Genomic DNA, 27,574 nt, shown 5'->3' on the forward strand with positions numbered 1-27,574 from the left:
GAATGGAAACTGACAGGCCGTCTAAATTTAAGTTAAATCAGCTTTATTACAAACATGTACAATCTGTGTTGTTCTGTGTTGAAATGTTATTGAACATTGAGCGTTCCATCGTAATGAGAATTCAACTTACACAAATAATCACGTGACCTAGTTCAGACGTAAAGGACAACATTACGTAAAATCCCAAGAAAATACAAAATACCAAATGTTATATACAGAAAACAGAGGTAAAGCTTCCGTTTGTCCAGTTGGAGTCATTTATAAGCGTGTTAGGACCGTCGTGTGTTCCTGTCAGATTTGTAAGTCGGGGGCTCGTTTGCTGCTGGCGTTACTGGTAACCGACACTTTGCAGGTGGAGGACGGAGGTCTAGGATGGTGCCTGGACCCGGAGCTGGAATCATCCAGAGACTCTGGGGTGGACAGACGGCCGTGCTGTTTATCATCTGATCCTGACGCTGTTTGAACAGGGAGCTGGCCGGTCTGCGTGCATCCGTACGAATCCGTGTCGGAGCTTTTCCCCTCCAGCACCGTGGAGCAGTGGAAAGAGCCGTGACCCCTCCACGGCCTCCTGGCCATACTGACCGGGAGCGTGGGGAGGGAGGAAGCCTGAGCTGTCCTCTTCGTGCCTTTTGGAGAGTCTGGACTCCCTGTTTCATTCCTGTCCTCCTTACCCTGCAGGGGATGCTGGGAAAAGTCCCCGGCCTCCCGCTTTGGCCCGGACGTGGAGTCTCCAGGAGGCCAGAGGGGCTCAGTGGTAGATGAAGTGTACTTATCCCCCAGAGGAGTTTGAGCTGAACCTCTGGACTCATTTAAATCCTGAAGAGGGAGGAACATTGAAGGCGCTGCAGGGCTAAAGTACAGATCAGTGCCCTGCGTCCTCTCCAGTAAGAGGTTGTAGTCGCTGGGTGCAGAAGCAATTGTGGCCTTTCTGGTTCCACCCGCGCTCACGTGCACAATAGACTCTTTTTTGCCGGCGTAGTAATCGTCAAGCTCGTTTCCGTCACGTCTTAAATGTGGGTAGTTGTCGAGGAGGCTCCTTCTAATATTTTTGCAGCCCAAATGCATGATCTCCAAGATGTTGAGGAAGAGAGAAACGGCAGCGATGCTCTGCATGAAAACCATGAAGACGCTTTTTTCCGTCGGTCTGGAAACGTAGCAGTCGACCATGTTGGGACAAGGATCCCGCTCGCACTTGAAAAGAGGGTGGAGACGGAAGCCGTAAAGGAGGTACTGGCCCGCCATGAAGGCCACTTCAACGACGGAGCGAGAGACAATATGAGCTATGTAGGTGTGCAGCAGAGAGCCCCTCAGAGGAACCTTGTTCACCCGCTTTTGATCCAACTCCTTCATCTCCCGTTCAATCCGCTTCCTGGTGTCCACCATCTCCACATCCACCACATCCAGCTCCCTGCGCAGTAGAGCCTTCTTCCTCTGACGCAGCTTCTCCAGCGACCTGAGGCGGTAGAGAGCGTGGCCCATGTAGACCAGGGAGGGCGAGGACACGAAGATGACCTGCAGCACCCAGTAGCGGATGAGGGAGATGGGGAAGGCCAAGTCGTAGCACACGGTCTTGCACCCGGGCTGGTCCGTGTTGCAGACGAAGTCGTTCTGCTCGTCGTTCCACACCTCCTCGGCTGCCACCCCGAGCACCAGCATGCGGAATATGAAGAGGATGGTGAGCCAGATCTTGCCCACCACGGTGGAGTGGATGTGCACCTCCTCCAATATCCCCCCGAGGAAGTTCCAGTCCCCCATTTTCACTCGACCATTGTGACTTGCGGGCAAAGAGAAAGAGGATTAGGACGGAACGCTGGGTGAACCTGCTTGAAATTGTTCAATAAATGCAGCGGGAATGTATCAAAAACATGCCTCAGAAGAAACAGGTTCAGAGTAATAAAACATGCCGAATGATAATATGCTGTTTTACATATTTACCCAAAGATACAACAGAGGGGATACGTTCCATAGATATGAGTGATCCGGTCCTAGTTACCTTGCAGCGGCGTAGACAGACTGCCGGTGGTGGTTTGGATCACCTCGGGTCATGCAGGCGTGACGCACTCACCCAAAAAAAAAAAGTGTTAAAAAGGTCGACGCCCTCCACGAGGCCCCAAAAGGCATCACCTAAACATGGGTGACCTGCTTCTGATCTGTGCTTTCCAGACGCAAAATGCCTGACAAACCGGGCGGCAGAGGGACAAGTGCCAACGCTGCTCTGGCCAGATAATAGTCGATACTCACCACCATCGCATTTAGATCATGGCCCCGCAGCTGCTGGGGGTGTTGCACAGATATTGACCTCTATGTTGCAGGTCAGAGCCCTTTTGTTTTCATTGGTTCGGAGTTGTTCTTTTTTTTAAGTCGCTATAAAGACGATTTTGCACTTTTCCACACACTTGCGCAGATTGTAAGTGAGATACATTTGAGGTTAGCGTGTTGTTATCGAGCCTTTTCCTCATCTAGGCTTCCGTGTGTAGACAATCAGCTCGGCGTGTATAAATAGAGAGGATGATGTACAATTAACTGCAGCTGGAATCTTCATCATCAATATAATAACAAGTCGGTTATCCACACAGGCCTCACACACACACACACACACAAACACGCTCGATACTTCTCTACTATAGCCAAGCGATCAATGAGTCATCATGTCCGATTTCATACCCCGCTGCTCTTCGCTCCATGTCGTCGTCTCGTCCACTTGACACAAAATTTCATCCCATTTACAAGAAATCAATGGGCGACATCTGAATTGAATTCGGAATAAGATCAAACGTCTTTTAAGGAAATAGCTCTTATGATTATACGGAGTCTGGGTCAAAGGTTGTGTGTTTGTTGTGCTCCAGACCAGGATGAAGTGTTTTTGTTGTTGTACTGAGCATTAAAAAGCATATTAATGTGGATCACTCACTAAGTTTCCTTTTAAAGCTGAAGAGATAAACCTGAACTTAGATCCGCTCCACAATCATCCTGCATACGCAGAGTTTGTTTATTGTTTACGTGGATCTAATCTCTTCTATCTGTGGAACTTAAAGCCGCAGCGGAATTGATTCAAACGAGTCTGCAGCGGCACAACAACAGGGTAGGCAGAGGGTCACGTGGGGTTAACGAGTATTGGGAAAATCCCGGTTGTTCGTTTGCAGTTTTCCCTTTGATCACAGCGATCAATTCTCACTTGTACTCAACTGTTTGCATGCAGAGACAGGAAGTTCTCTGGACAACTCGTAAACCTTAAACTTTACTCTGGGGGAGATTTCACATCTGCAAACTGAATCAGGGACTTGATCCTATTAAGACTGAAATATTCCAATTGTTCCAACACTCTAACATCAAATCCAGACTTTTATTTGCCAAAGAATGACTAAATGCTTAATGTCAGAATCCAGAAATATCTCTTTTAGATTCCCTTGACAGGTGGATTTTGTATTAAATAACAATCTGGATATTTTCGACCAAGCCTGATCATTCACACACACACACACATTATTAACCCTAAATTGGACCACAATGGCCCAAGTCCCAAAGCCCAAAACACACAGACTAGCATTTTCACAGCACCCTGTTTATTTCAAATCCTTCCAAAAGTAACGAACTGAAGAAACACAGACACAAGAGAGGAAGATCAACAGATCGTCACCTTCGCTGACACGTCAAAGGGCTTTGATTTAAAGATACGAATGACGTCTAAAAGCTTGAAACACTCTACAGAACAACAGCGTTTCCCTCTATTCATCCGCCTCGACCGTGTTATACATCTTGATTACTTCTACAACGAATTGGTCGCATCCGGTCAACAGGAAGTGACTGAAACAATAAGCAGGCACTTAGCCACGATGCCATATCAAACCGTCGCACGCGCCCAAAAGGCAACGAGCAGAATGGCAGACGAGCATCTTCGCCCTCATAACTTCATATGGTCACGCAGCCCGTCAGCTGACACAGAGGTATTGATTAGCATTTTGTAAAGGCACGTTTGAGTGAATACTGATGATCCCAGATGTCGGAAAACGTGCCGTGACACAGTTTGGAGGAGTGACTACTGAGACCTGCGCGGCATTCCTGAAAGTACAAAGAAATCTAAAACACACATGTAAACACAGCAAAAGGTTAGAGGACACGACTGCGTACAACATGTCGTTAAGAACTCACTTATTTCATCATTAAAACTTATTAAAAAGGCACGTTTTCCTGAAGTTATTGTCTAAAATGTAGTAGATTCCCCTGCAGTGCCTCTAACAGAACAGCAGGGGGCTCCCTTTCCTCCGAGCGCTCAGCTGATATGTTAGCATTCCACATTTACTCCCTGAAAAGAAACGTTTGACCCTGAAATTCACCCCCAAGCGTGACTCTCAGGCTTTAGTGTTTAGTTTTAGACGTACAGAGCAGCTGCGCTTTTTAGGTGCCCTATGAGGCTGGGGAGAGGAAGACGTTGAAGAGCACCGCGAAGAGGACAAAGACCACGTAGCCCACGATACAGATCCAGAAGCGGGGGTCCTTCAGCAGCTTCTTGTTGTAGTTGCTGAAGAAGACGTAGCCCACGGTCATCCCGGCCACGATGCCTGCAAAGTGGGCCACGAAAGACACCTACGAGCGGAGACAAGCAGGAGAACGAGCTCAACCGGTGTGTGAGCCAAAACAAATTAGGGATGGCTGGGGGGGGATGGAGGAGAGCAGGGTGGGGGGGAGGGTAAACAGGAAGCAGGGTTTAGACTCTGGTGTCACGCTTTGGGAAGACAAACAAGCCGAGTCAGGAGAGGGAGGGGGGTGACATGTTCACTCGGTTTTATCCTTTCAAGTTAAACTGTTGATACCGAAGGCCAGGGGTTAAAAAATGTAAAGAAGGATTCTTGATTAAATAGTGTGTGTAGAGTCTGTGTGCGTGTCTGTACATGAGGCTCTGTGTGTGTGTGTGTCTGTGTGTGTGATGACAGGAGCTGCTGATCCTCCTCTGCCACAAGCTACAGAGAGCTAATCAGCAGCCCGTCCTTCCTCACAGCAGGGGGGGGGGCCGGGCCGGGCCGGATTCGGCTGGATTCTCTGGGAAACGTCTAAATGTCTAAACCAGATTGCTCTCCTTACCTTCATGCCGGCGTCGTCCTGGATGAATCTCCTGTAGATGGCGAATCCGAAGTCGGTGCCCACTGGGAGGAAAGAAGAAGAAAACAACTGTGACTCAAAGAAAAGGCCGAGGCGTGATCGCGGTGACGAAGAGGTTGCGGTGAGGAGAAACGCAGAGACGGGAACCCACCGATCATCACGATGGTCAGGATACGGAACACTCCGATGAGAGGGATCATCTCACGGAAGTTCTGCAGATTCAGACAAACGGTGACAAAGTTACAACCAAACTGTACGAGCAGAAAGAAGAGTTAAACCACCATTTTATGAGTCATCCTTTTTACACACAGATTTTGCTATTTATGATGTTTTTTTTCTTAAATTTTCAGCATTCAAAATAAAATAAAAATCTGAAAAATCCCATGATTCTTTGGAACAAAACTTCCCTGAAATACTCGAGGCCTAAATACACAGAAAAACACACACTTTTGAATGTTTTATATCAAAGCAGTTCTTCCTGTTCCAGTGGGGTCAAACTCACCACCACAGCGTTCATGAAGTAGCCCCCGATGAGGGCGTACACCCCCCCGGAGGCCCCCACCAGGGCACTGAGGGGGTCAAAGATGGAGCTGGCCAGAGAGCCTGAGGGGGGGACAGACAGGAAGGATCAGCACAAACAGGAAGAACAGCAACTTCAAGCTGAGCTAAATGTTCAGCCGTCGCACCAAAGGCGGAGCCGTCAGCGCCTCCGCCCGCACAATACAAAGCTGAAGCAGATGAGAGGTGAGATGTTTGATGCCCACCTGCCAAGACGCCGGCCATGTAAACCATTCCCACTTCAAAGCCTTTGTGGACGAGCTCCAGTGGGATCCCCAGCAGCAGCTGCATCAGCAGGTTACCCACGATGTGCTCCACGCTGAGGGGACACACAGGGGGAGGACGAGGAGGGGACACACACAGGGGGAGGACGGGGAGGGGACACACAGGGGGAGGACGGGGAGGGGACACACAGGGGGAGGACGGGGAGGGGACACACAGGGGGAGGACGGGGAGGGGACACACAGGGGGAGGACGAGGAGGGGACACACAGGGGGAGGACGGGGAGGGGACACACACAGGGGGAGGACGGGGAGGGGACACACAGGGGGAGGACGAGGAGGGGACACACACAGGGGGAGGACGGGGAGGGGACACACACAGGGGGAGGACGAGGAGGGGACACACAGGGGGAGGACGAGGAGGGGACATACACAGGGGGAGGACGGGGAGGGGACACACACAGGGGGATGACGAGGAGGGGACACACAGGGGGAGGACGGGGAGGGGACAGACACAGGGGGAGGACCAGGAGGGGACACACAGGGGGAGGACCAGGAGGGGACACACAGGGGGAGGACGAGGAGGGGACAGACACAGGGGGAGGACCAGGAGGGGACACACAGGGGGAGGACGAGGAGGGGACACACACAGGGGGAGGACGGGGAGGGGACACACAGGGGGAGGACGGGGAGGGGACACACAGGGGGAGGACGGGGAGGGGACACACAGGGGGAGGACGGGGAGGGGACACACAGGGGGAGGACGGGGAGGGGACACACAGGGGGAGGACGAGGAGGGGACACACACAGGGTGAGGACGAGGAGGGGACACACAGGGGGAGGACGGGGAGGGGACACACACAGGGGGAGGACGGGGAGGGGACACACACAGGGGGAGGACCAGGAGGGGACACACAGGGGGAGGACGAGGAGGGGACACACAGGGGGAGGACCAGGAGGGGACACACAGGAGACGAGGAGACAGGAGGACAGGATTACTCTCGATGTTTGGTGTTGCAACTGTGACAAAGCGTGAAGTCCTTTCATAGTGTTTCATGTCTTTTGGTCTCCTTGTTCTTTATCTGGCCTCAGATTATGATGTCATATCAGCTGTGGAGGGGGCAGCCTTACGTTGCCTTGACAACTCCAGGCTCAGTCAGTATCAGTTCCTCCTCTCTCCTTCTCCATTCCCGGGAGTTGCACCATAAATTAGAGGCGCTTCAGTTACGAGCACTAAATTACACAACGTGCCAAATAGGGGGAAACGATCAAAATAGGCTAAAGAGGAAGAGGTAGAGCAGTCACCAGATGATCCAACGTCATCTTACGACAACAACATAGGACGTTTGCTCAAGAACGCTGCAGAGTGACCACAGAGCACAAACAGGCTCAGGAGTCAAACCCTCAACATTAGGAGCTTCTCCAAAAGGACTGTTTACCACATGACGAATGTGCGTCTGTGGGATTATGTCACATCCTCCTAAGTGTGTGCGAGTGTGTGTGTGTTTTCCTGCCATATTGTGGGTTATCTCCGGTCCTCCGCCCTTACCCGGCATGAACAAACATGTAAGAGATGAAGCGCCACGCCTCCTGCCTGTTCTCCGACTTGTAGGTGAGGGGACTCCTCCAGATGCCGTCGTCGAGGGTAACCCACTGCTTCTGCGGCTTCCACACGGCGTAGTAGATAAACACCGCCAGCTGATGAAGGACAGAGAGGAAAGGGAAGGCAACAAGAAGTCACAATGTGCAAGATTCTTAATGCTCGGGATGCTGAAGTGCGAGACACAGGGAGAAGTTATTTCTCTTTAAATGTGGTCAAATCCAATAACCTACTGATCCAGCAGAGCAGCTGAGAAAACAAAGGAGAAGGGTTCATCATAAACACTCTGAGACTGGAGCATCTCTAACCAAACACTGTATCACACCAGAACATTCCGCTGGGTAAATACGAGTGAAGCAAATAATGAGAAACAGACAGCAAAGTGGTCTCATATCACTCACTTTAATCTCATTCACTCTCTTTTATTGTAATGAATCAACTGAGTGAAGGATAGTGATGCACTTCCTGCCTCCCGTGATGTCCTGAGAACATGAATTTGCTCTTTAACCCTATAGGGAAATGTCCCGGTAGGTCATGATACAGGGAGCGAGAGCACAACAACGAAGAAGACGTAAATCCTTCAGCAGAAGAATTCACAGCCAATGAAGTTAAACCTGCCGTTAGTGTGAAACAAGTGATTTATTCAAACGCTCGGAAACTGGCAATCGGATTAGAAGACGTACCGATAAAATTCCCTGGAATGGTGCAATCCCAGGATTCCACTGGCAAAACTAGGATTCCACAACAACACAGCAGTAGACGCAGAAAGTGTTTAAAATGACCGCAAACTCCGATCCGCTCCATTAACAGATCCATTGTTGTCTGGAAACACTCGCCAGCTTGTGCGTGTGAATGCTCGGCTCTAATCGTGACATGAATTGACTCCCGATCAGCTGATGATCTCTGGATAAATGAGTGCCTGCTGCCCATAGAGAAAAGCCCTCAGACAATCAAACGCAGTGACAGTGAACATCTGAGCGAGCAGAAGCATTGTGGCGTCTGAATGAAGTGGGAACAAAGCAAACATGGGACAGCAAACAGAACACAAACCAACTGAGGGAGAAGAGAGTTTTGATACCGTAATGTGCAAATGTTGCCAGGTTACAGCCGTTTAAAGCTCTTCTCTCGTCTAACGGCTGGATTCTGAGGGGGACGGTTTATTACAAATACACCACACATTCCACAACACACATTTATTGACCTTAATAAATAATAATAATAATACCAAAGTAAAGCTCAAACTGGTGCCGGTGGGGATCAGGCTGGATGAATCAGAGCATTCAGAGGAGGAACATCAAGAGCGCCTCAGTTTCAGCGTCTCAAAGCCCGACTATTATCAAATTAGAGGCTCTTAAAAGGTCAAATAGTTTCACTTCATGTCAGGATTGTCCCACCCAGGCTTCCATCCACTGTCACATACAGTCCCAGAAGAAATCTATAGTGTGATTGGAAGCGTATAGGAGTCAGATGTAGGCTGCACATGTGGTCTAAACTAGATCACAGGATCCATACCCCTGATCTCTGACCAGCCCCCTCACCTCTGCGATGCTGACGAGGATGATGAAGATGGGCGGCGGGCAGCAGTTGGCACGTTCCAAGTAGGAGCCACGGGAGGTTTCTGGAAGCATCCATTTGGAGACGGCCCGTTGGAACTTCTCGCAGCAGCCCAGCTTTCTCTTACCGTCGGGCTGGTCTGCTTCTCTGGCTTCTCTGTCCAACGGCTCCTGCTGCTCGATGTCCATGTCCATGTCCTCCATCACGGCTCCACACCTAACACTGCTGCAGCACACACACAGCTGTAAAGTGGTATCTTCTCCAATGCCACAGTGTCCTTTAACAGGTATCTGTACTAGGCAAACTAATGTCTCTGTTATACTGCTGCTGGAAAATAGACAACATGATACACAAACTACAACTGAACAAGTAAAAAAACAATTTCTAATACTCACACAGATTATTTAGCCACTTTTAGGAAGGAAAGCATCGTCCATAACAGTTAAAAAACAATTAATACATGTAAAATCAGTAATGACAACAAGACTAACACCAGATCCTCATACTACCGTCAATGGTCATGTTTACACATTTTAGGAAGCACATGTTTATGTTTCACTGACTGGCCTGAAGCTGGTGACGTAAACACGACTCTCTCTCTCTCTCTCTGTAGTCTACAGTGTTTCACGGCTTAAAAATACATTTAAACTCGGTAAAGCTGAATATTTACTCTGGTTTTAGGACGAATTCAAACCCGTGTTCAGCGTTACTCACCCGATGTTCAAAGAGGAAGCGTGTCAGCGGCCCCAGTAGCTCGGAAGATTAGATTAAAGAGTCCACAGAGTCAGCAGGAACATGTATAAAATCACTGATGGAGAGGAAACATCACAGCGCATCTTTATGTTGTTCTAAAGCGACAGTCCGCCATGTTTAGGGAAAGAGGCGCGCGCGGAGCTCCTTCTTCGGAACGACGTTCTGTTTGGTCGCACAGGAGAGAAAAGTTAATTATAGAGCTCCTGTTGCTTTTTCCTGAGACAAACTTCCTTCCTCCGCTCAAACCGCGGATTCTTCCCCTTTTCCCCCCTACTTAACACCGTGGAGCCTCCGTTTCCCCAGAGTCCCTCTGCTGCCACCGCTTACCTGCTCAGCACGGCCACACCTGGGAACTGTGACGTCACCAGCAACAGAGCCTCGTTATCTAGACGCTTATCTATTAGATCACAACACCCTCCCGCCCACACACGGATATACACACGCGTACGCGCGCACACACACACTGGGCACCACACAGATTCCGCAGCACCTAATTCAGTAAAGTCCACTGAGGCCAAACAAAGGCTCACCTTCATTTACCATGTAATGCGCTACCTCACACACACCACACGATGGCGCAAAAGCTCACAATTAAGAACCATGGAATAGTTTGCGTAGTAATCACACTAAAATGCAGAATAAGCTTCTGGCACAAGGAATTAGTTTTGCAAAGGCACAACACTTTATACATTATTATACAGTTCAGCATCCCAACAGCAAGTCAAGAGGTGACCAGCAGGGGGCGTGATGGCATCTCAGATGGTTTATGGGTCGTTTTACATGCCTCTCATAAAATGAATTACAAAATGATAGATTTATAGATAGCTTTAAAAGTATTGTTTTACACCAAGTATGACATCACAACCTTGAGTCCTGTGAGGAAATAGAGTCGGTTTCTCTTAAAATCTACCGTTCCAAAAAAAAATAAAACAGTAAAATGTGGCACAGACAACAGACTTTAAATCACAGAACTTTTATTTTTTTTTCAAAAGGGAAAAAAAAATCCACATTCTCGGGTAGAGAGTTTGTGAGGTGGAGGGGGCGGGGGAGGGGAAGGGGGGTGAAAAAAAGTGGGAGTATGTGAGAAGCAGGAGCCATTAAATACAGCTGCTGGGAGGTTATACAGGATGATCACATCAGCCAAGCTTTTCTACAGCGCCGGCGAGAAGATTGACACTAAATCTGCTGAGTCAAAGATTTCCAGTAAGAGCATATCAACAAGTCAAGGTCAAAGGGGGCTTTATACATTTTATTTCAAGATTCTTCTAACTTTTGGCCAGCAGCAATAGTTTTGAAGTAAGAAATCAATTTTTGGATTAAAAATGGGATAAACCATGGCACCCAAACAGGTTCAGATGGGGAGGGGGGAGGGGAGAGGGGAGAGGGAGGGATATAGGAAATAAAACAAAAATCAAGTGGAAGCAGGAGCAGTAGAAGAGCAGCAGCCGTCTGGTGAGAGAGAGCTGGGATCTCATGGACGCGAGTTCAAGAGACGTCTGAAACACATGAAGGGACGAGTCAGATATGAAACACAAACACGGGGACAACCTTTCAAAATGAGGACGGCGCACAATGATACGTACAACTAGCAGGCCGGGCGCCGTATCTTCGCATGATCTGGTCTTGTGTGAATTTCACAAAAGATTCATATTGTTCTGTGGGAGGAAGAGGAGAGGAGAGGCGGTGAGGGTGTTGATAAGGAATCTGATCACAGGAACGGAAACAAAAGGAAGGAGCGTCATCCGGCTTACCTGCAAGCTTTGTGTTAAGAATCTGTTCGTACTCCTCCCGGATCTTCTCCTCGTGGTCTTTCAGCAGGCGCTCGCACAGGTAGCTCACCTGCCTCAGCGTGAACGAGGGCTGGTCCTTCCTCGAGGCACCTGAGGAGCACAGACAGAAGGGGCTATTAAAAGCCTGGCCGGGTCACGGTGTCCGTGCGGTTCTAAGTCACAGAGGCAACAAAATGTCCTCTCTCCAGAAATAGGTGTTAGCCAAGCTTTGCCGTTTCTCTCCCCCGCTCACCTCAGCGGGGTCACGCGGCTCTTTTGATGGCTCTTTCTCTCACTCTTTCCACTGTGTCCTTCACTGTGCAACTTGAGCCTGCCTCAGCTTCGTGATTCATTACACACTTTGGGGGCTGCTAGGAGCCTTTAGGGCTAAAACGTGTATAAATCACAGGCTGGTATGACAGAGTGAGGACGAGGCTTTAATGGCACTCACACGGACACAAAGAGGTCAGGTTAGCAGGAGTGCGGCGCGCATGGTGATCTACGAGACGCTGCTGTGGACGGAGAATAAATAAGCAGGAGAGGCTGGCGACCCTTAAGCTTGCCTTACATTTCGCACCGTAAACTACCTTGTGTGCGTGCGAGAACTCTTCCTTTCTTGGCCAAAAATCGCCACTGGACATAGTGAACTACAACGCTGATGCCACACTGGTGGACTTGAACAAGCAGCAGTGAGACCAATGCGGACAAATGTAACAAAACAGGAGCTTAAACTATCTATACAGAGTGCAGACATGTAGATGCGAGTGTAGAGGGTCAGCTTTATTATTACTATCTGGATCGCTGTTTTGTTTGTGAGGGCAAACACTACAAACAGCCTTTGTTTGACTTTATTTTGCATTAATTGCTTTCTTTAGGATGACTGTATGTCAGCGGCGGGCGGGCGGGCGGCCCCAGTGTGGGCGTTACCTGGTGGGGAGCTGGGTGCGGTGAGGGAGGAGCTGGGGCTGGGGGCGTCACTGGAGCTGCAAGCCTCCGTCTGGTTGAAGGCCCCCTCCAGTTGCCGCCGCCTCTGGATGCGGCTGTACTCCTGACGAAGGTTCTGGAAGATTTGCTCTGTCGGGGCGCAAAAGAGAGAGACGAGGGTTTAGAAACAAGCCAAGACTCTGGAGATTAAACTGTAGGTCTGGTTTAGACAGCGGCTCGTGGGTCAGAGCAGGCAGACATCTACATCTTATCCTGTTTATTAGAGCCAGGCTTCAACCCTGATTACAACTTAAGACTCAGTAACACACCAATGTCGTCTTTGTCCACATAAGCTGTGGAAAACAAGTTCTTGCTTGCTGAAGAGGAACGGCCTTGTTTGCTTTGTTAGAAAATTTAATGAGGTTGGAGGAAAAATGGAGCCAAATCAGATGATGGCAGTACCACAATCACATTCTTCCACTGTTGAACCAGGTCCAAACTGAAAGGCAACTGTTTGGAGGGAAGCAGAGTCCTGCATTGTTATCTGCACAAATATGAAGACAATTCCCTTAACATTACCTGGACACACACACACACACACACACACACACACACACACACACACACACACACACACACACACACACACACACACACACACACACACACACACACACACACACACACACACACACACACACACACACACACACACACACACACACACACACACACACACACACACACACACACACACACACACACACACACACACACACACACACACACACACACACACACACACACACACACACACACACACACACACACACAGTCTGCCTTCTCTCTCCTTCACAGGCATTGAATAGCAGAAAACAGAGCTTTTAAAGGCGATGAACACGCATTAGCAATAAGCGTACTGCCGCTGCGACAAACACACGGCGCACACCTGAGGAACACACACTTTTTGATCCTACGACTATCGGTTTCGCTTCTGTCCCAAAGCCTTTCATGAGAACACAGCGCGGTGCCAGGCGACAGCTGTTAGCTTGGGACAGATCTGTGTCGTATTAGACCGCAACGCAGAGAGTCGACGTGAAGCAGAGTACGGCAGGGCCGGCTCGGTGACCTCGTGCAGTCTGGAGCTCAGTCCGGGCCCATAATGATGCAACCAATCACCAGCCAGGACATGAGCGTCTACCTGGAGAGAGCTTCGGAACCGAGATACAAGACGGGGGAAAATTGGTGTTTAATTTGAAATCAAAAGTTACTTTAACCGCTTTTAAATGATCCTGATACAGACCTCCATAAAGAAATGTACCACATCTGAGAATACATTCACGGTTCCATTATCTCAGCTTTGTCCCTAGGATGAACCCTGTGCTGCCCTACGGTCCAGCGTCAAAACAACCACACACACACACACACACATGCATATCCAATTAAACGGTTCAAAGTTCAAAACATTACTGGGGGGGGAAACGACAGAAAAGGCTCCAGCCTAAAGCAGAGCAGATAACCATGTGTACAAGCGGGACTTTATCTGGCTCCAGTCTGGAGGAGGGGGTGATGTCTGCACGTATGCTGAGCTTCTATCTGGGGAGCTGTGCCTCGGTTATCTTGGGTGGGAAGGGAGCCGGCGGCCATGTTTCTTCCTCACCCTGCTCACTGGTGTTGCTTCGCTGGCGGGAGAGACGTGGGTCTCCTCTGTGCGAGCGCTTTGAGAAAAGAGCCGGCGAGCAGAATGTGATTGGTGCGTTGGCTGAATGAGGATGGGCTGGCTCCAGGGAGGCAAAGGATCCCACACACACACACACACACACACACACACTACAAGCTAAAGGAGTAAAGGCCAAGTCCATTCAGAGACTGTACGTAGTAAAGGCTGATTTCTGACAAATGTGTGCGAGTGTGAATATGTGGGACACTCTGTTCTGGTATGCTATCAGCACTCCAGAGCACCTTTGACTGACCAATTAGAGCTGCTCACCCGCTGCCCGTCACTTCCAGAGCTGCCAACTGCTACTGTCCCGACCGTGGGCGTTGCTTGGCAACAATGACCCTGCCACAAGCGGCCCGAGCAATCAATCACAGAGACTTCCGGGAGATGGGGGGAATAAGGTGGAGGGAAGCCTCGGCAGAAAAGGCTCAGGACAAACAGAAACGGTGAATAAGACAGGAAGTTGGCTGGATCGGTCGGACGAGGGAGAGAAAACGGCGCCGGCTCGTTTCAATTCACCCTGAAGGATGGACAAGAGGCAGGGTGGCTTAGCTGGCGACGTACCGCGACTCCCAACATGTACCCAACATGCAACAGCAGATTCAAGAACGACCACTAATGAACAATGCGTTAGACGCTGCGGAGAGAAGTGGGAATTGGCAACTGAACTATGAGGAAGCTGCCCAGTGAAATGCGTCAAAGGACAAATCAAAAACAACAAGGGTGCCATGACCTGCTGGCAAACCAGCCGTCCACCGGCGCGTCAGAGAGACCGGAGCAATATAACCGGACCACCGTGTTTGGACCTGCGTGAACAATTAAGAGTCCAGTGTTCAAAAACTTGCCTCTGGTTTCACGCGGGAGAGGAGACATTATCTTAAGCTCGCAAGGCGCTCTACTTTCTCTACTGTGCCTTTGGCTTGGCCGTTTAGTACAGGGCCATGAGTAAACACTCGCTTCCTGAGCTTGTTTGCCAGAATCAACCGTCATTGTTTAATGTGGAGAGGTATTGATAGTGGGGAGAGGCAACCATAGAGTCTAAATACTGCCTGGATAGCCAAAACATGGAGCGCACAGCTGCAGGGTTTACTGTTGGGATCTGCGCTCATTTATTTAACGAAAACAGACTTCACTTCTCAGCTTCAATCGCCAGGTAGTCATGAACCACTGAGAGAGATGTTTCTTCTTCGTCTGCGGTGGTGGGAGTTGTATGTTTGTGCAGGAACAAAACTCGAATATTCAGTGCAACCCGGTCGCCTCATTTCATTTTGATGGAAACGTGTTGCTGGAAATCAACAAAGAGTTCAAACCAAACAGGATCAAACAGTGTTGCAGTGTCACCGTTTCACTGTTGTTAAACTATCGGGCCAAGCAGTGAACCGGGAGGACTGCACCTGTTAGGGACACGTCACGTCCCACGTTAGCACACTAGGCTTGTGTGTCATCCAGGGGCAATTTTAACCAACGCAGGAGTAAGGGAGTGGGTGAAGCCATCCGCAGTGTGAAGTAATTACCCGAAGATACCAGCTCCCTATATGTATCCTAAAGTTAGTGCCTTGCTAGCCACAATGAAAACCTGACTGGCTGGAAAGCATGCGGGGGAAGCGGCGGGTGGGAGGCGGTGACAGCTGACCTTTTAGCTAAATACAAAACTGCTTTCACTTGGCAAACCGCAGCAGAGAGGCAGGCAGACTTAGAGCTTCAGTCCCACGAGGGGCCCCTCTCTGGGTGAAGGTGAGCTCTGTTGTAGGTTGGACCTCATGCCAGCAGCAGACAAACCTACTTCACCCCGATGATTACCCAGCAACAAACTCCAAGCAAGAGCAACAATGAGACCACCAAGAACAAACCCATCATGATGGTTCATTATGAATACCAACATGGAACCAAAGCACACAGTAAACACTCTGTATTCAGAAAGATGAGGAAAATGGATCCTCCCTTGGCTACAGAAACTAAACGGGACACCGCCGACACAGATGGTTCACATCCAGACTAAAATGCATTTCAATGGAAGCCAGCAGCGACGCCACCTTCCTTCCTCCCTCCCTCCCTCCCTCCACCAGCACCTTCATCTGTTGACACCCGTGTGTGAAGTCTGTCAGAAAGCCGTCCCCGACACCGTCTAGGAGCTTTACACTCCAGCCTGCGGCAACATGCACCATTTTCTTACAGGACAGGACCAAGCGGTGATCCGCCCCCCCATCTTTAAAAAATGGATGCTGCAGGCAAGACGCACATAGCAGGAGTCTACTGTGTGAATCGGTCGTTTCTTTAATGAAAATGTTTGGCACGGTTACTTCAGTTTTCACTCTCACTGTCAGGTAGTCATGCACCATTGAGAGAAATCCTTCTTCTTTGATTGTGGCGGTTAGAAGTTGGTGCGATAACACAACTGGATACCATCCATCTCCTTTCATTTTAAAGAGAATGCGTCGCCGGCAGACAACGAAGCGCAACATTCATCGTGAGAATTAGCCGAAATTCCGAGAAATGAATTCCCTTCTCCACAGGTGGAAAGACCGCCAACTGACAAAATCATGCAGCAAAGAAGAATGAATGATGTCATCTGCCAGCCCTGCAGCAATTATGTATCATTTGCCACAACATTATTAATCTAATGAAAAGCAATTATTCACCTTTCATAATTTCATGCATCAAAGCAACGATTCCCCTCGCAGCACCCCCTGGCTGAGATCGGATGCCCCAACACAAGATATTTATTGTCTTAAAAGGTTCCTTGCCCATGCAAACTGGTTATCAGGAATGCAGCAGTGCACTTTAGATGTCTTAGTCACTGAAGTATGAATCAAAATGGAAGCCAACACACTTCACAGCAAGAAGACGGATTACTTTCCATGAAGAATGACCCGGCTAACTACCCCGAACCAGAGACAAAGGAGGGGTTTTTATCACTGGGGTGAAAACATTCCAGTGGTTTACATCAGGCCTGAGCACAGCATGGCCACCTCAGCCTGGGGACCCTCTGACGCTCCCAGGTGATGGAGGGATCCTGTGATTATAGTCACAATGCAGAGGGATCAGGATCGAGTCTCTCTGTGCTGTGGTCCAGCCCGCTCCCAGCGTCCTGCATGTATAATAAGCCTCATGGACGTTGCAGAGGAGACACCCAGATAATCATCTTGTTTTCACTAGTGCAGCTCTCACAGGGGGGGGAGATGCGCTTTCCAGTCAATGGGAGGCAGAAGTGCACGCATAGAGGAAATGAACAATGCCTCCTTCCTGGCCAGAGGAGGGAAATAAATGTCTGTGGTGAATGCTGGTAACCCCCCCACTGCCTCACCCTCCCCAATGCGAGACAACTGTGGCACTAAAGCTCAACGCACACTATCCACGGAGCTCCAGGGTGACAGGGTGCGATGATGCGGCTGCTGCTGCTGCTGCTGCTGCTGTGATGCCATTTGGCGTCCGGGCAGCCAGTCAGGTGTGGAACTACAACCAGAGCGCACTGGGGCTCTTTTGTTTCCAACATATTCCTGTGTATAACAACGTAACACATCAAGTATACCAGCTAAACTGCTATGAACCGCTCCAAACCAACAGCAGGAGGCTTGAGATTTGAACCCACGTCTGACTGAACACACATATAAATCTTAAGTAGTTCAATCTTTTAATACAGATATCAGAGTCGAACACATAACTTTGCATTTTAAATGCGAACAAAACCAACAACCGCCGTTCTCTGCTAACTCCTCCAGCTAGTATCATGCCTCGGCCTGGTGTCACGGATGAACGTCTACAGACTGTTCTGCTGTTACACATCGGTGGGTTTATTCAGATCAGACAAATGCTCCATGTCGGCAAGTTAGCGATGCTAACGTTAGCTTAGCCGGGCTAACGTTTAGCCTTCAACCCCCCATTATGATGATCTACTAGCTAGCTACCCACTCCACTCCACCCAAACCCCCTCCCCCATGACACCCACTCTAAACGCAGATAAAACCCAAGAATGTCCCGCTGTGTACCTGGGGTGAGCCTGTGTTCGCCTCCCGTGGCCTGAGGAGACATCGAACGCGCCGGACTGTCGAGTTGGGGGCGGAGGTTGCATCTTTGCGGGGACGGAGTGGTCGGAGTCCCCGGTAGTGGATTGCACCTCCTCCGCTTGGGAGACTGGGGACTGAGGAGGGCCTCGAACTCCATCGACCGCTTTAACGTCGCTCCACAAGCCATGTTAGCGAAACCAAACGTGGACACAAGTTCGACACAAACGTCCCGCAGACACGCGCGGTATCAGAGTTTCGCGGCTGTCGCTGAGGGTTCCTGGGGTTTCTTCAGCCTTTCTTCGTCTCCTCACAACAACGGATTTTCTTCTCTGAGTAGTAAACCAACTGCCGACCTGCCTGCTCAATTTTTAAAACGTCACAATGGCGGACCGTACCACTGAGGGAAAATAGGGGGGCTCAAAATATCCACCAAGGCTTATTTGCTTTAACTTCTGTTTATTTTGCCCGTCGGTGTTCTCGATACACATAGTTTACTTAGCGAGTTTTACATGTCGACATTTACAGTGATTTCGTTTCGTTCTTTCGACGAATTCATTTAGGAATTTGCTGCAACCCTCCCCTATTGTCGATGTGGACTGTTCTCAGTTGAACTCAAATTGAGGGTTCACGAGACGTCTGGTGGTGGTGATCAGGTAAATCAGGGAGCTGATCAATAATCCACGTCTTGTTCTTAGACTTTATCCTTCTGCGGTATAGATCGCGTTTCTTTTGTAGATACAAACGCGTGCGTCATAAATATCTACAATGATTGAGCCTCATTGACTTTTCCTATTTTCTCTGCTAAGACAAATACAATGAGAAGTTGGCGCCGAGTCTGGACGGAGGCATGGTGATACACTATGATATGGCCAAAAGTATGTAGACACGGGGGTTGCGTAACAGGTGCATGAAATTACATTTTAGTTCCAGTGAACTTTGTGGTATGCCTGCGGAAGGTCCTTTCCTGTATCAGCATGAAGAACTTGTTGAGCCTGTAGGCAACCCAGCCCCTCAGCCAAACTAAGCCGCTGGGATGAATGAATTACAGCCTGCAAGCCAGATCTTATCACCCAACAGTGCCCAACCGCACAAGATGCCCTTAAGGCCAAACGTAGGCACACAGATGCAGCCATGTTCCTGAATGAATAAAATAACCTTTGACTTATGAGTGTAATTTCAGTTGTCTACATACGTTTGGCCATACAGCGTAGACAGTGATGACTTAGGATAGTGCTATTCCAAGTTACAGAACACACATCTTGCATGTGAGAAAGTGCTGTCCCCAGAAAGGTTCCTTTACTGTGTAATATTGTAAATACAATATTTGTCAACTGCCATTCACAACAGCAAGTGCTGTGCTGTGCAGCAAGCACAGCACAGCACTATGTATGTGGAGCTAATAAGGTAACTTCATGGTCACCTGCACTTTTTTAGATTATTTATTTCCCCCAGTACCAATCCTATTCTGTTGCCTGCGATAGCAAAACACAACCTTGTGAACTTGTTGAGACTGGCATGTCCAATAATGAATCACCGGCACCATGTTGTTTGCCAAGGTTTGTGCCTGGAATTCCCCTGGGTTATTTGGTTCCCATCAGCTACTATGATGGAATCAAACTGAACATTGTTTATTGTTCAGTGGGGAAAATGAACAATTGCATAACAAATGAAGTCAACACACAGAACCTAATCTATAATACATTATGCTCTGTCAGTGTACTACTGAAAATGTTAATCATATGCATTCATTACTGTTGTGGAGGAACCTGTAGGATAGACTGCACACAAAGCCTCAGTGAGTAGCGAGTGTATCACTATGCAGAGCTGGCTAGTGTCGCTTGCGTCTGGTGTACCTCGTTCAGAATGCATTCAATCAATTCAGCTGCATTTGCTTTTTAGAAGCATATTCTCTTCGTCTATTTTGGTTTGTTTGGATGTAAAGCCTCCGGGATGAAATCTATCTGCTTTCTGACCTGAGGGACACCGAAGGACAAGCAAATCAGCACAGTATTGTTTTGGACACTATATGTCGAAAAAATGAACATATACTCCCTCTCTTCTTCTTTTCTAAGTTTCAGCATCACAAATATACAAATATCAGCCTGTCTTGTCAGTGAGTAAGCATGACAGTTAAGTAACATTGACTTATGGAACTGGCTTAAGTAAAAACAAAGAAATCCAGAGTCAAAACAGAGCATTTAATAGCAATATTTAATCATTTAACATTGAATAGTGGTTGAAACAAGTGCACACGCTAGTATCTAATGAGCCAAAGATTAATGGCTGTATTGGTTTAGTAGTGACAACGCTATTGTTACCCTATATGTGCATGTGCTAAGTGCATGTGAGTTACCACAGCTGCCAGTTGTTAGTATTGCAAAGAGTGTTCCCGTGTCTGTGTGCTTTCTCTGCCTGACATGTGCCCCACTTACCTCAGTACACTGCTTGCACTCATGTGGTGAACATTGTGCAAAGCCCTCCCATGCATTGGGCTTTTGTGGAGTCCTGGCATTCATGTGCAGATGGGCAACCCACAGGGTCCTCTTTTCCTGCACGCTTAGGGACAAACACTCATACAAGCACCCAACTTTCTACCGTGAATTGAACCCAAAGTCAGCAGTTCATTTCACTGGACACAGTATTTCATAGTAAAGAGAGCGCTGAAGCACTGGCAGAGAGGTGAAAGGTTACAGGTTAATACACAATACGTCATTTGTGCTACAAAAAGCTAAACCTTTGAGCATACAACCATTGACTGGTGAGAGAATTTGACTCTATTACTAATGTATCAGCATCCTTCATACAACAACATGCTACTATCTCTTCCTTGTAAGTAGAATACTGCATTTAGAAACACACAAAGGAGATCCTAATTATGGATAACACTGCACTACAACTTAATGTACCCCTTATACGATTTGTTGTGGCAACTGCAAGTGTAACCAGGTTAAAATTGTAAATATGTTAGACACAGAATATAGAAAGTTTGTCAACTGATAATGTGCACCTGTTTCTAGCAATAGACAAGATATTGTCATGATAATCTACCGTCGTTCAAAAAGCGTTCAAAAGTAAAAAAACTGTTTACAACTATATTGTACTCTACATGTATGTTTTGTAGATTTGATTCTTGTCCTTTTGTGAAACTTTTGATGCTGTCATTACACTGTATTATTTAATGTACAGTATATATATAACACTCCAGTAGAATGCGATAAACACAGTGGTTCCTTCCTTCTCCCCTGTCACTTTCTGATGGTCATCTTCTGCCTGTCCACCATTTCTGAGATTGAGTTGGGTTGGGTGGTTGTTGTCTTGGGCATTTCATTATCAGAGACGGCAGTACAGTTGTTGTCCTCTGTGGACGAGTGTCTTGGGCTTGAGTTCCCTGCACATTTTCGGCAGTTTGTAATCACATACAGGCCCTGTAGCAGCTGCACTAAAGCAACTCTTAGCTCTCGGCAGTGCAAAGCGTATAGTAAAGGGTTAACTGCAGAGTTGACCAGACAGAGGGTGCTGCAAAAGGCAAAGGCCCTCTGTTGGGCGCTGCTCAGGAGCACAAAGACATCGGCCAGCATGAAGGACAGAGCAGGAAGCCAGCAGCCCACAAGTATCAGTAGTATCAGACCAAAGGTACGGGCCAGCCGGATATCCATTCTCATGCGGACCTGGCCAGCTCCTGCTGCTGCCTGGACGCTGGTCATGGAGGCTTCATGGCGGTGGGCCTTCCACAGGATGAGAGCGTAAGACACCAAAATGAGCGCCAATAGCACCAGAATGAAGCTGGTCCAGCAGGCCAGGTAGCTCTTGTTGATGTAGGGAAAGAGGTGGGAGCAGGGTGGAGCCAGGCCAGTGGAACACCTCCAGCCCATCAGAGGCAGGAAGGAGATGAGGATGATGGCACTCCAAAGAGTGAGCAGACTCAGCAAAGCTCGACGACGGGTAAGCAGCACCTTGTAGCTGGAGGCCTGGTGGATGCAGAGGTAGCGGTCCAGGGCAGTCAGCAATAAGCTTCCAACTGAGCCAGTGAAGGCCATGATGACACCACCCAACTTGAAGAGGTAGGCAGTGGGGCCATCACTGTGGTGAAAGAGGTGGAAGTCAAGGAAGCTGGTGGTGAAGAAGCAGCTGGCGAAGATATCAGCCAAGGCGAGGCTGCCAATGAACAGATAGGACGGCCTCTGCCTCAGGGTGGCCGTGGCAGCGATCACCCCCAACACCAGAGCGTTTTCTAGCAGCGTGACAGGGCCGGCAAGGAAGCAGATGGAGCCGATGGCCGTCCGCTCCGCCTCGACCAGAACCATGTAACAGTCAAGATTCTCACAGGTCCCGTTTGCTGGGTGGGTAAAGAAAAAAGGAAGAATGTGTGGCGCCACATACTGTCACAAACTCAAATCTCATGCTACTGTAAGTGTAGACCCCGTGTCTGTGCATGCACCAGCACCATCCTCCACTCGCCACCAAACCAGGCAGAAGCATTCAGGGGTCCAGCAGGTGCATATGGGGGATTTTCATGTCAATTACATGTTTATGTCGTGTTTTATTTGCAATAAACAAATTATGCAAATTATAATAGTAGGCAATGGTAGACATGAATGAGGACATCATAATGATTGATGTCACAGTTGTTAAAACATTGTGAATGATGTCACCACAGTACTTTGAGACCACGTTGGAGAACTATGGGAACTGGACGCACCTTTCCTACTGTAGGAACACAGAACTTTAAGAACGTGTAACATTATTTTAAATATATTTCGTTTTTTTAATTTTAACGACAGTGGTCTTAAAGACGCCAAACATGAAGAGAGTAGGGAGGTTGTAGGGGGGTCAGTTGAGGCTGGGGTGACATCTCAACCCAATTTGGATTCTACTTTCTAGTCATTTGTTGTCAATTGTTTGTTAATGAAAAGCTACAGTAATGTGTTTACTGGAGGCCACATACCCGCTGGTGATGATGTGCTGTCTGTGTCTGCCTGTGCTGTCGTTGACGTAGAAACCTCCCATCCCTCCATTTTAAATGTCCCTGGAATATAACAAATAAAATCAACAGAGATGGAATTGTATAGTTGTTTTCCACAATAGTAAGCAGAACAGTAGGAATACATTCACTTCTATGTAACTATTCATGTATGCTATTTATATAACTATAATATAATATATATATATATATATATATATATAACTATAATGTTTCTCTAAACTAACTATTCAATTTAGTTCTTCTGTACAAAATAAATCTTGATTTTTTTTCTGGAAACAGTTGGTAATTAGGGCTAACATGATCATGAAATCATCATTTGATAAATAAACAACCTTCACCTTGAGGGTTGTATTCCACAGATGATCAGGCAGCTTCCTGTTGATAACAAAAAGGGAAGCACCAAATGCAATTATGTTTTATCTCTGTGAATATTGGACTTGGAGCTTGAAAATATCATTTAGAAAAGACATAATGATCAGCTGAGGCCGATGCTGGACAACAGTCACAAGAGGTCAGAAACCGAGAAGTACTTGATTCTAAATTCCCAAACACAGTTTTACCAAAAGGCCCTAATCTAATTCGTTTGCATAATGAGTTCCTTAAAAACCGATACGATCTGTGTGATGCATGAAATGAGCACTTTCACACAACATGTTTTAGAATGTTGCTGTCATTTGCATGTAAACAAACAGCTGTTAGCATTGCAAACCAGCATAATGTGTTTAACAGAGGATTTGCATGAAGTGTACGGCTGAAGGATCACGGCTCATGTATCTATAGACACGCACAGCCTGATGTCCACAGGATGTTGAGAGACATAGGAGTTGTGTTTGAGCCACAGACAGTGACACTTTATTACTATTATCTCTCTGTGTCAGTGTCCCAATGACAAATTAAGTTATTTCTGATATGGGGTTATTACGGGGAGGTTAATGAATATTTAATTCATATTCCCGGTTACTTTACTCGTGGTTGCACTGCATTAGTATTGAGTTTCTAGCGGAGATGGTATGACAGGAAATACATGATGCTGGCATATCAGCTTTGCTTGCAGGCCAAATACTGCCCCCCATTGGAATTGGGGAGTATTGTATTGTAACGTGCCAGTTATGGGTGGATGAAGGTCACCATCTCCTGTGTGGTGATCCTACTGTATGCAATCAATAGATTGAACTAAGAGTGAAGTGAAGCTGATGTGAGAGGATTAGACCAAAGTAAACAATGCTGCCATAAATAGAAGTTGATGTCTATAATCAACATGATGGCTGGAATATTTGCACAACAGCTTAACAATGACAATAAAATATAGATTATTTTGCTAACAAATATCACATATTTTATAATAAGATAATATATACAAGTATACTAAAGTTAAGATCACAAAACTGCTTGAAAGGCAACACTATTTAGAAGTGCCAATGAATTAAGGTGCATCAAGGAGAGCAGCTTAAATTATATATACGTGATGAGGGAAAAGGTAATTTTGTTTACACCAAAGAATCGGTCCTTCTGTCTGATGCACCAGCTCCACTCTGTTTCCAGCGATCATTACTTCTGTTTTTCATTTCAAATGGGACACTCCTTTATGAAAACACAGAAAATATATGGGCAGGAAGGTTGAAAGTAAATTATTTCACCAGCCTCTTATTGAATCGAGGGACAATATTTGGAGGGCCCATGGGTGCACTGTGGATATTACACACCCTAGGCATTTGCTTTTCGCCCTTGAGTGACAGATTTGTGCACATTTTGGCTCTTAACGCACTTGGGTCATTCAGTCATATCCTTAACAAAATTGATTGCCCCTCAAAAACAAAGCTGTGAATACATCTTCATTTACCATAAGTACACACACGCATGCACGCACGCACACACAAACACACACACACTCTTTTAAGTTGCATTATTGGTGACATCCACTCTGACATATAATGTGGCAATAACCTCATGAGTTACTGTTGCGCTCTACCACATTGTTTCACAATACAATGAGCACTTTGCGCGAAAGAAAATAAATGAAAGCAATGAAATTTCTTGCAGTAGTGGAATAATATGAGAAACAATATTAAGAAAAAGCCTTTAAAGTGCCAAGATTATCATATTGCACAAATGCACTCATTTAAGTTATAGCCTTTGTTCTTGAATAACAACAGAGCCATTTCCGCTGCACTAGGCAACATGTGTTCTTTAAAACTGTAAGAAAAAAAAACAGAAGTCAAATCAGGAAACAATTTTTATCAGCTTACCTTGTTCTCTCTGACCAACGTTGTGTTCTGTGCTGAACAACACGGTGTGTCTCAGCGGCAGAACAGCCACAGCGTGACCACACAGACCTGCAGACGTGATTGGTGGCCTCCTGAGTGGAGAAGATGTGGCGGAGGCTCTGGGTATTATGGGAGGGAGGGGGGAGAGAGAGAGAGAGAGGGGGGGGGGGGGGGGGGGGGGGGGGGGAGAAAGAGAGAAAGAGAGAGAGAGAGAGAGAGAGAGAGAGCGCAAACCATAAGCTGCTCTCTTCTGGGTGAGTACTGTACAGGGGCTGATATCATGCTGATTAAATAATAGACATAAAGGCCAACATAATTGAAAGCCAGTGAGAGATGCTGTGTTCTTTTTACCATGAATGATGCAAACTCAAACAGACAGGGTCGTGGCAAAGGAGAGCACTCCAGAAGGGTGCTAGGGCGTATGCTGCTGGGTGTGAAAACATGTCAATACAAAGAGAGTGAAAGAGGAAAAATCAAATCTCTTTTATGAAAAACGGTTAGGTTACACTTACAGTACAAAGGGTACAGATTTGTCTTTGTTACTCTGAAGCAGAGATCATTTCTGTCAAACATTAATACAAATACAAACATTTTAAAGTGTTAACCCAGCCATAGCTGTTCACCAGTGTTACATTACCGACGCCCACGTGTGCAGCAACATGTTTAAATGTGCAGGTTTTACTGCCGCCTTCATCGCTAATTACATTCCACTCATCCTCTTTTGAGTGGGCCTAGTTGTACACAGACATGAGGGTTCAAGGATCCTGTGTTGTTGATCACACACTCACATGCTTAAACATACAAACATGCATGGTTTATAACACACACACACGCTTAGATGCAATAATTCTGTTTCATGTTATTTGTCACATATTGCTCAGAGAATTACAATAATACCATTTAAAACTAATCAAACATTTTTGGATTTAGGCGTATAACGTGACCTTGATGGGAAACTAACATGGCAACCTATCTTTTTATTAAACTAATTAATTATTCATTTCTGTCGTTTATCAGTTACTCGTTAAAGCCAACCAAAGTTGGTGTAATGTTGTGTGCAGGGCAACAGGGGGCAATGCAATGCTTATTGACAAAGTAGCGTCATTAGTGTGTTGATGGGAAGAATGGTTGTTTGATATTTCTTTATTGTTCTTCATAGATATTAAGTCCAACTTCCCTCTGTAATCAAGGCCATTTAATCTAGATTATATCCCCCTGGCTAATTAAGTGTATTATCACTTCAATAACAAATGAATCAGGTCACAACATCATAAACCTAAGGCATTCTGAAATGATTCAATGTTCTATTTTAGCTTCTCTATTTAGACAGAAGTATGCTAAATAACAGGGGAAGTGGGACAGATAACCAGACAAGCAAATAGGTCAGAGATGAATGTTTTGTGACATGTGTCTCTTGGGGCAACGTCCTTTTGAATTATGATGTGGCAGAAAAATACACACAGAGGGTCCAGCAGTAGAGCAGTTGTGTCTATATGTGGTGCAGTGCCTGAGTCTCCTCCTGCTCTGTCCTGATGGATCCAGCAGGCCAGAAGGCACGAAATGTAATTAGGAGCAGACATGTGCTCGATTAAGGCGCCCTCTCTGTCACATAGTCTCACCAGGTGCAGGAACAGCAGAGCACCACGTCAGGACAGAGCTGTTCGTCGTCTGTGGGATTACATCACAGTTTCACAATCCCCATTAAAAACATCACCCTGGATACAAACGCAAGGGCTTGGTTCTGTTTTAGATTGAATCTGTCCATTAAATGTCGTCCTTACTTCCTGATTTCCAGACATTTAGACAGCTGAGTGAAATGATTGAAGTAGAAAAAAAATGGAATGACCTCATTTCAAATGCATTGCTACTTGGTTATTTACAGTATTGTTTGGCAAATTCATAACACTGAGAATTGTAAATGTAAGACTCAGATATACTTAAACAATAGACAATTAAAAAAAGGGAAGAAAATAGAGAACTACAGTTTTTTTTCTTCCTTTTTCTGTTTTTGTCATTAAATTCTCTATTTTTACATGTGGAAAGGCATTTGTAAAATTCCATGGATGATACGCTCAGTTCACATAGCTGCTGTAAAGTGATTTCTCAGTTGAATCAAAGAGCACATC

At 47.0% G+C, this 27,574-nt stretch overlaps 4 protein-coding genes across 6 annotated transcripts; all 4 read right to left on the bottom strand.

The window, feature by feature from the left end:
- Positions 1–44: 44 nt before the first annotated feature.
- gja9a (gap junction protein alpha 9a) lies at positions 45–3,410 on the bottom strand. Its single transcript, XM_076160590.1, has 2 exons — positions 1,994–3,410; positions 45–1,774 (listed from the first exon to the last, which is right to left on the bottom strand). The coding sequence occupies exons 1-2, from the start codon at positions 2,044–2,046 to the stop codon at positions 292–294; spliced, it is 1,536 nt and encodes a 511-aa protein (XP_076016705.1). The 5' UTR covers positions 2,047–3,410; the 3' UTR covers positions 45–291.
- A 136-nt stretch (positions 3,411–3,546) lies between these two features.
- rhbdl2 (rhomboid, veinlet-like 2 (Drosophila)) lies at positions 3,547–10,155 on the bottom strand. 2 transcript variants are annotated; one of them, XM_076160593.1, is made up of 8 exons: positions 9,745–10,155; positions 9,015–9,252; positions 7,426–7,574; positions 5,862–5,974; positions 5,600–5,700; positions 5,249–5,309; positions 5,080–5,141; positions 3,547–4,584 (listed from the first exon to the last, which is right to left on the bottom strand). In XM_076160593.1, the coding sequence occupies exons 2-8, from the start codon at positions 9,231–9,233 to the stop codon at positions 4,405–4,407; spliced, it is 885 nt and encodes a 294-aa protein (XP_076016708.1). In that variant the 5' UTR covers positions 9,234–9,252; positions 9,745–10,155; the 3' UTR covers positions 3,547–4,404. The 2 variants fall into 2 exon arrangements, with proteins under 2 accessions (XP_076016708.1, XP_076016707.1); XM_076160592.1 differs by having other exon boundaries at positions 9,015–9,255.
- Positions 10,156–10,767: 612 nt separating this feature from the next.
- Positions 10,768–18,572, bottom strand: akirin1 (akirin 1). The gene is made up of 5 exons (XM_076160848.1): positions 18,183–18,572; positions 12,480–12,626; positions 11,535–11,663; positions 11,367–11,438; positions 10,768–11,279 (listed from the first exon to the last, which is right to left on the bottom strand). The coding sequence occupies exons 1-5, from the start codon at positions 18,385–18,387 to the stop codon at positions 11,269–11,271; spliced, it is 564 nt and encodes a 187-aa protein (XP_076016963.1). The 5' UTR covers positions 18,388–18,572; the 3' UTR covers positions 10,768–11,268.
- A 2,775-nt stretch (positions 18,573–21,347) lies between these two features.
- On the bottom strand, positions 21,348–25,554 carry cnr2 (cannabinoid receptor 2). 2 transcript variants are annotated; one of them, XM_076160802.1, is made up of 4 exons: positions 25,431–25,554; positions 23,523–23,559; positions 23,146–23,226; positions 21,348–22,536 (listed from the first exon to the last, which is right to left on the bottom strand). In XM_076160802.1, the coding sequence occupies exons 3-4, from the start codon at positions 23,213–23,215 to the stop codon at positions 21,446–21,448; spliced, it is 1,161 nt and encodes a 386-aa protein (XP_076016917.1). In that variant the 5' UTR covers positions 23,216–23,226; positions 23,523–23,559; positions 25,431–25,554; the 3' UTR covers positions 21,348–21,445. The 2 variants fall into 2 exon arrangements, with proteins under 2 accessions (XP_076016917.1, XP_076016918.1); XM_076160803.1 differs by lacking the exon at positions 23,523–23,559.
- Positions 25,555–27,574: the final 2,020 nt, after the last annotated feature.

Source organism: Genypterus blacodes, unplaced genomic scaffold, assembly GCF_046128005.1.
Source record: "Genypterus blacodes isolate CSIRO-AG114 ecotype Tasmania unplaced genomic scaffold, CSIRO-AGI_Gbla_v1 ptg000107l_1, whole genome shotgun sequence".
Classification (NCBI taxonomy): domain Eukaryota; kingdom Metazoa; phylum Chordata; class Actinopteri; order Ophidiiformes; family Ophidiidae; genus Genypterus; species Genypterus blacodes.

What these genes read in the sequence shown, in the direction of transcription:
- gja9a (XM_076160590.1), bottom strand. Translation starts at nt 2,046, where the DNA reads ATGACCCGAGGTGATCCAAACCACCACCGGCAGTCTGTCTACGCCGCT. An exon ending in TCTGTCTACGCCGCTGCAAG is followed by an intron (nt 1,775 to 1,993) that starts GTAACTAGGACC and finishes TTTGCCCGCAAG; the next exon opens with TCACAATGGTCGAGTGAAAA.
- akirin1 (XM_076160848.1), bottom strand. Translation starts at nt 18,387, where the DNA reads ATGGCTTGTGGAGCGACGTTAAAGCGGTCGATGGAGTTCGAGGCCCTC. An exon ending in CGAACACAGGCTCACCCCAG is followed by an intron (nt 12,627 to 18,182) that starts GTACACAGCGGG and finishes GCGCCCCGACAG; the next exon opens with AGCAAATCTTCCAGAACCTT. An exon ending in TCTTAACACAAAGCTTGCAG is followed by an intron (nt 11,439 to 11,534) that starts GTAAGCCGGATG and finishes TTCCTCCCACAG; the next exon opens with AACAATATGAATCTTTTGTG.
- rhbdl2 (XM_076160593.1), bottom strand. Translation starts at nt 9,233, where the DNA reads ATGGAGGACATGGACATGGACATCGAGCAGCAGGAGCCGTTGGACAGA. An exon ending in TACATGTTTGTTCATGCCGG is followed by an intron (nt 5,975 to 7,425) that starts GTAAGGGCGGAG and finishes GTGTCCCCTCAG; the next exon opens with CGTGGAGCACATCGTGGGTA. An exon ending in ACTTCATGAACGCTGTGGTG is followed by an intron (nt 5,310 to 5,599) that starts GTGAGTTTGACC and finishes CTGAATCTGCAG; the next exon opens with AACTTCCGTGAGATGATCCC.
- cnr2 (XM_076160803.1), bottom strand. Translation starts at nt 23,215, where the DNA reads ATGGAGGGATGGGAGGTTTCTACGTCAACGACAGCACAGGCAGACACA. An exon ending in CAGCACATCATCACCAGCGG is followed by an intron (nt 22,537 to 23,145) that starts GTATGTGGCCTC and finishes TTACCCACCCAG; the next exon opens with CAAACGGGACCTGTGAGAAT.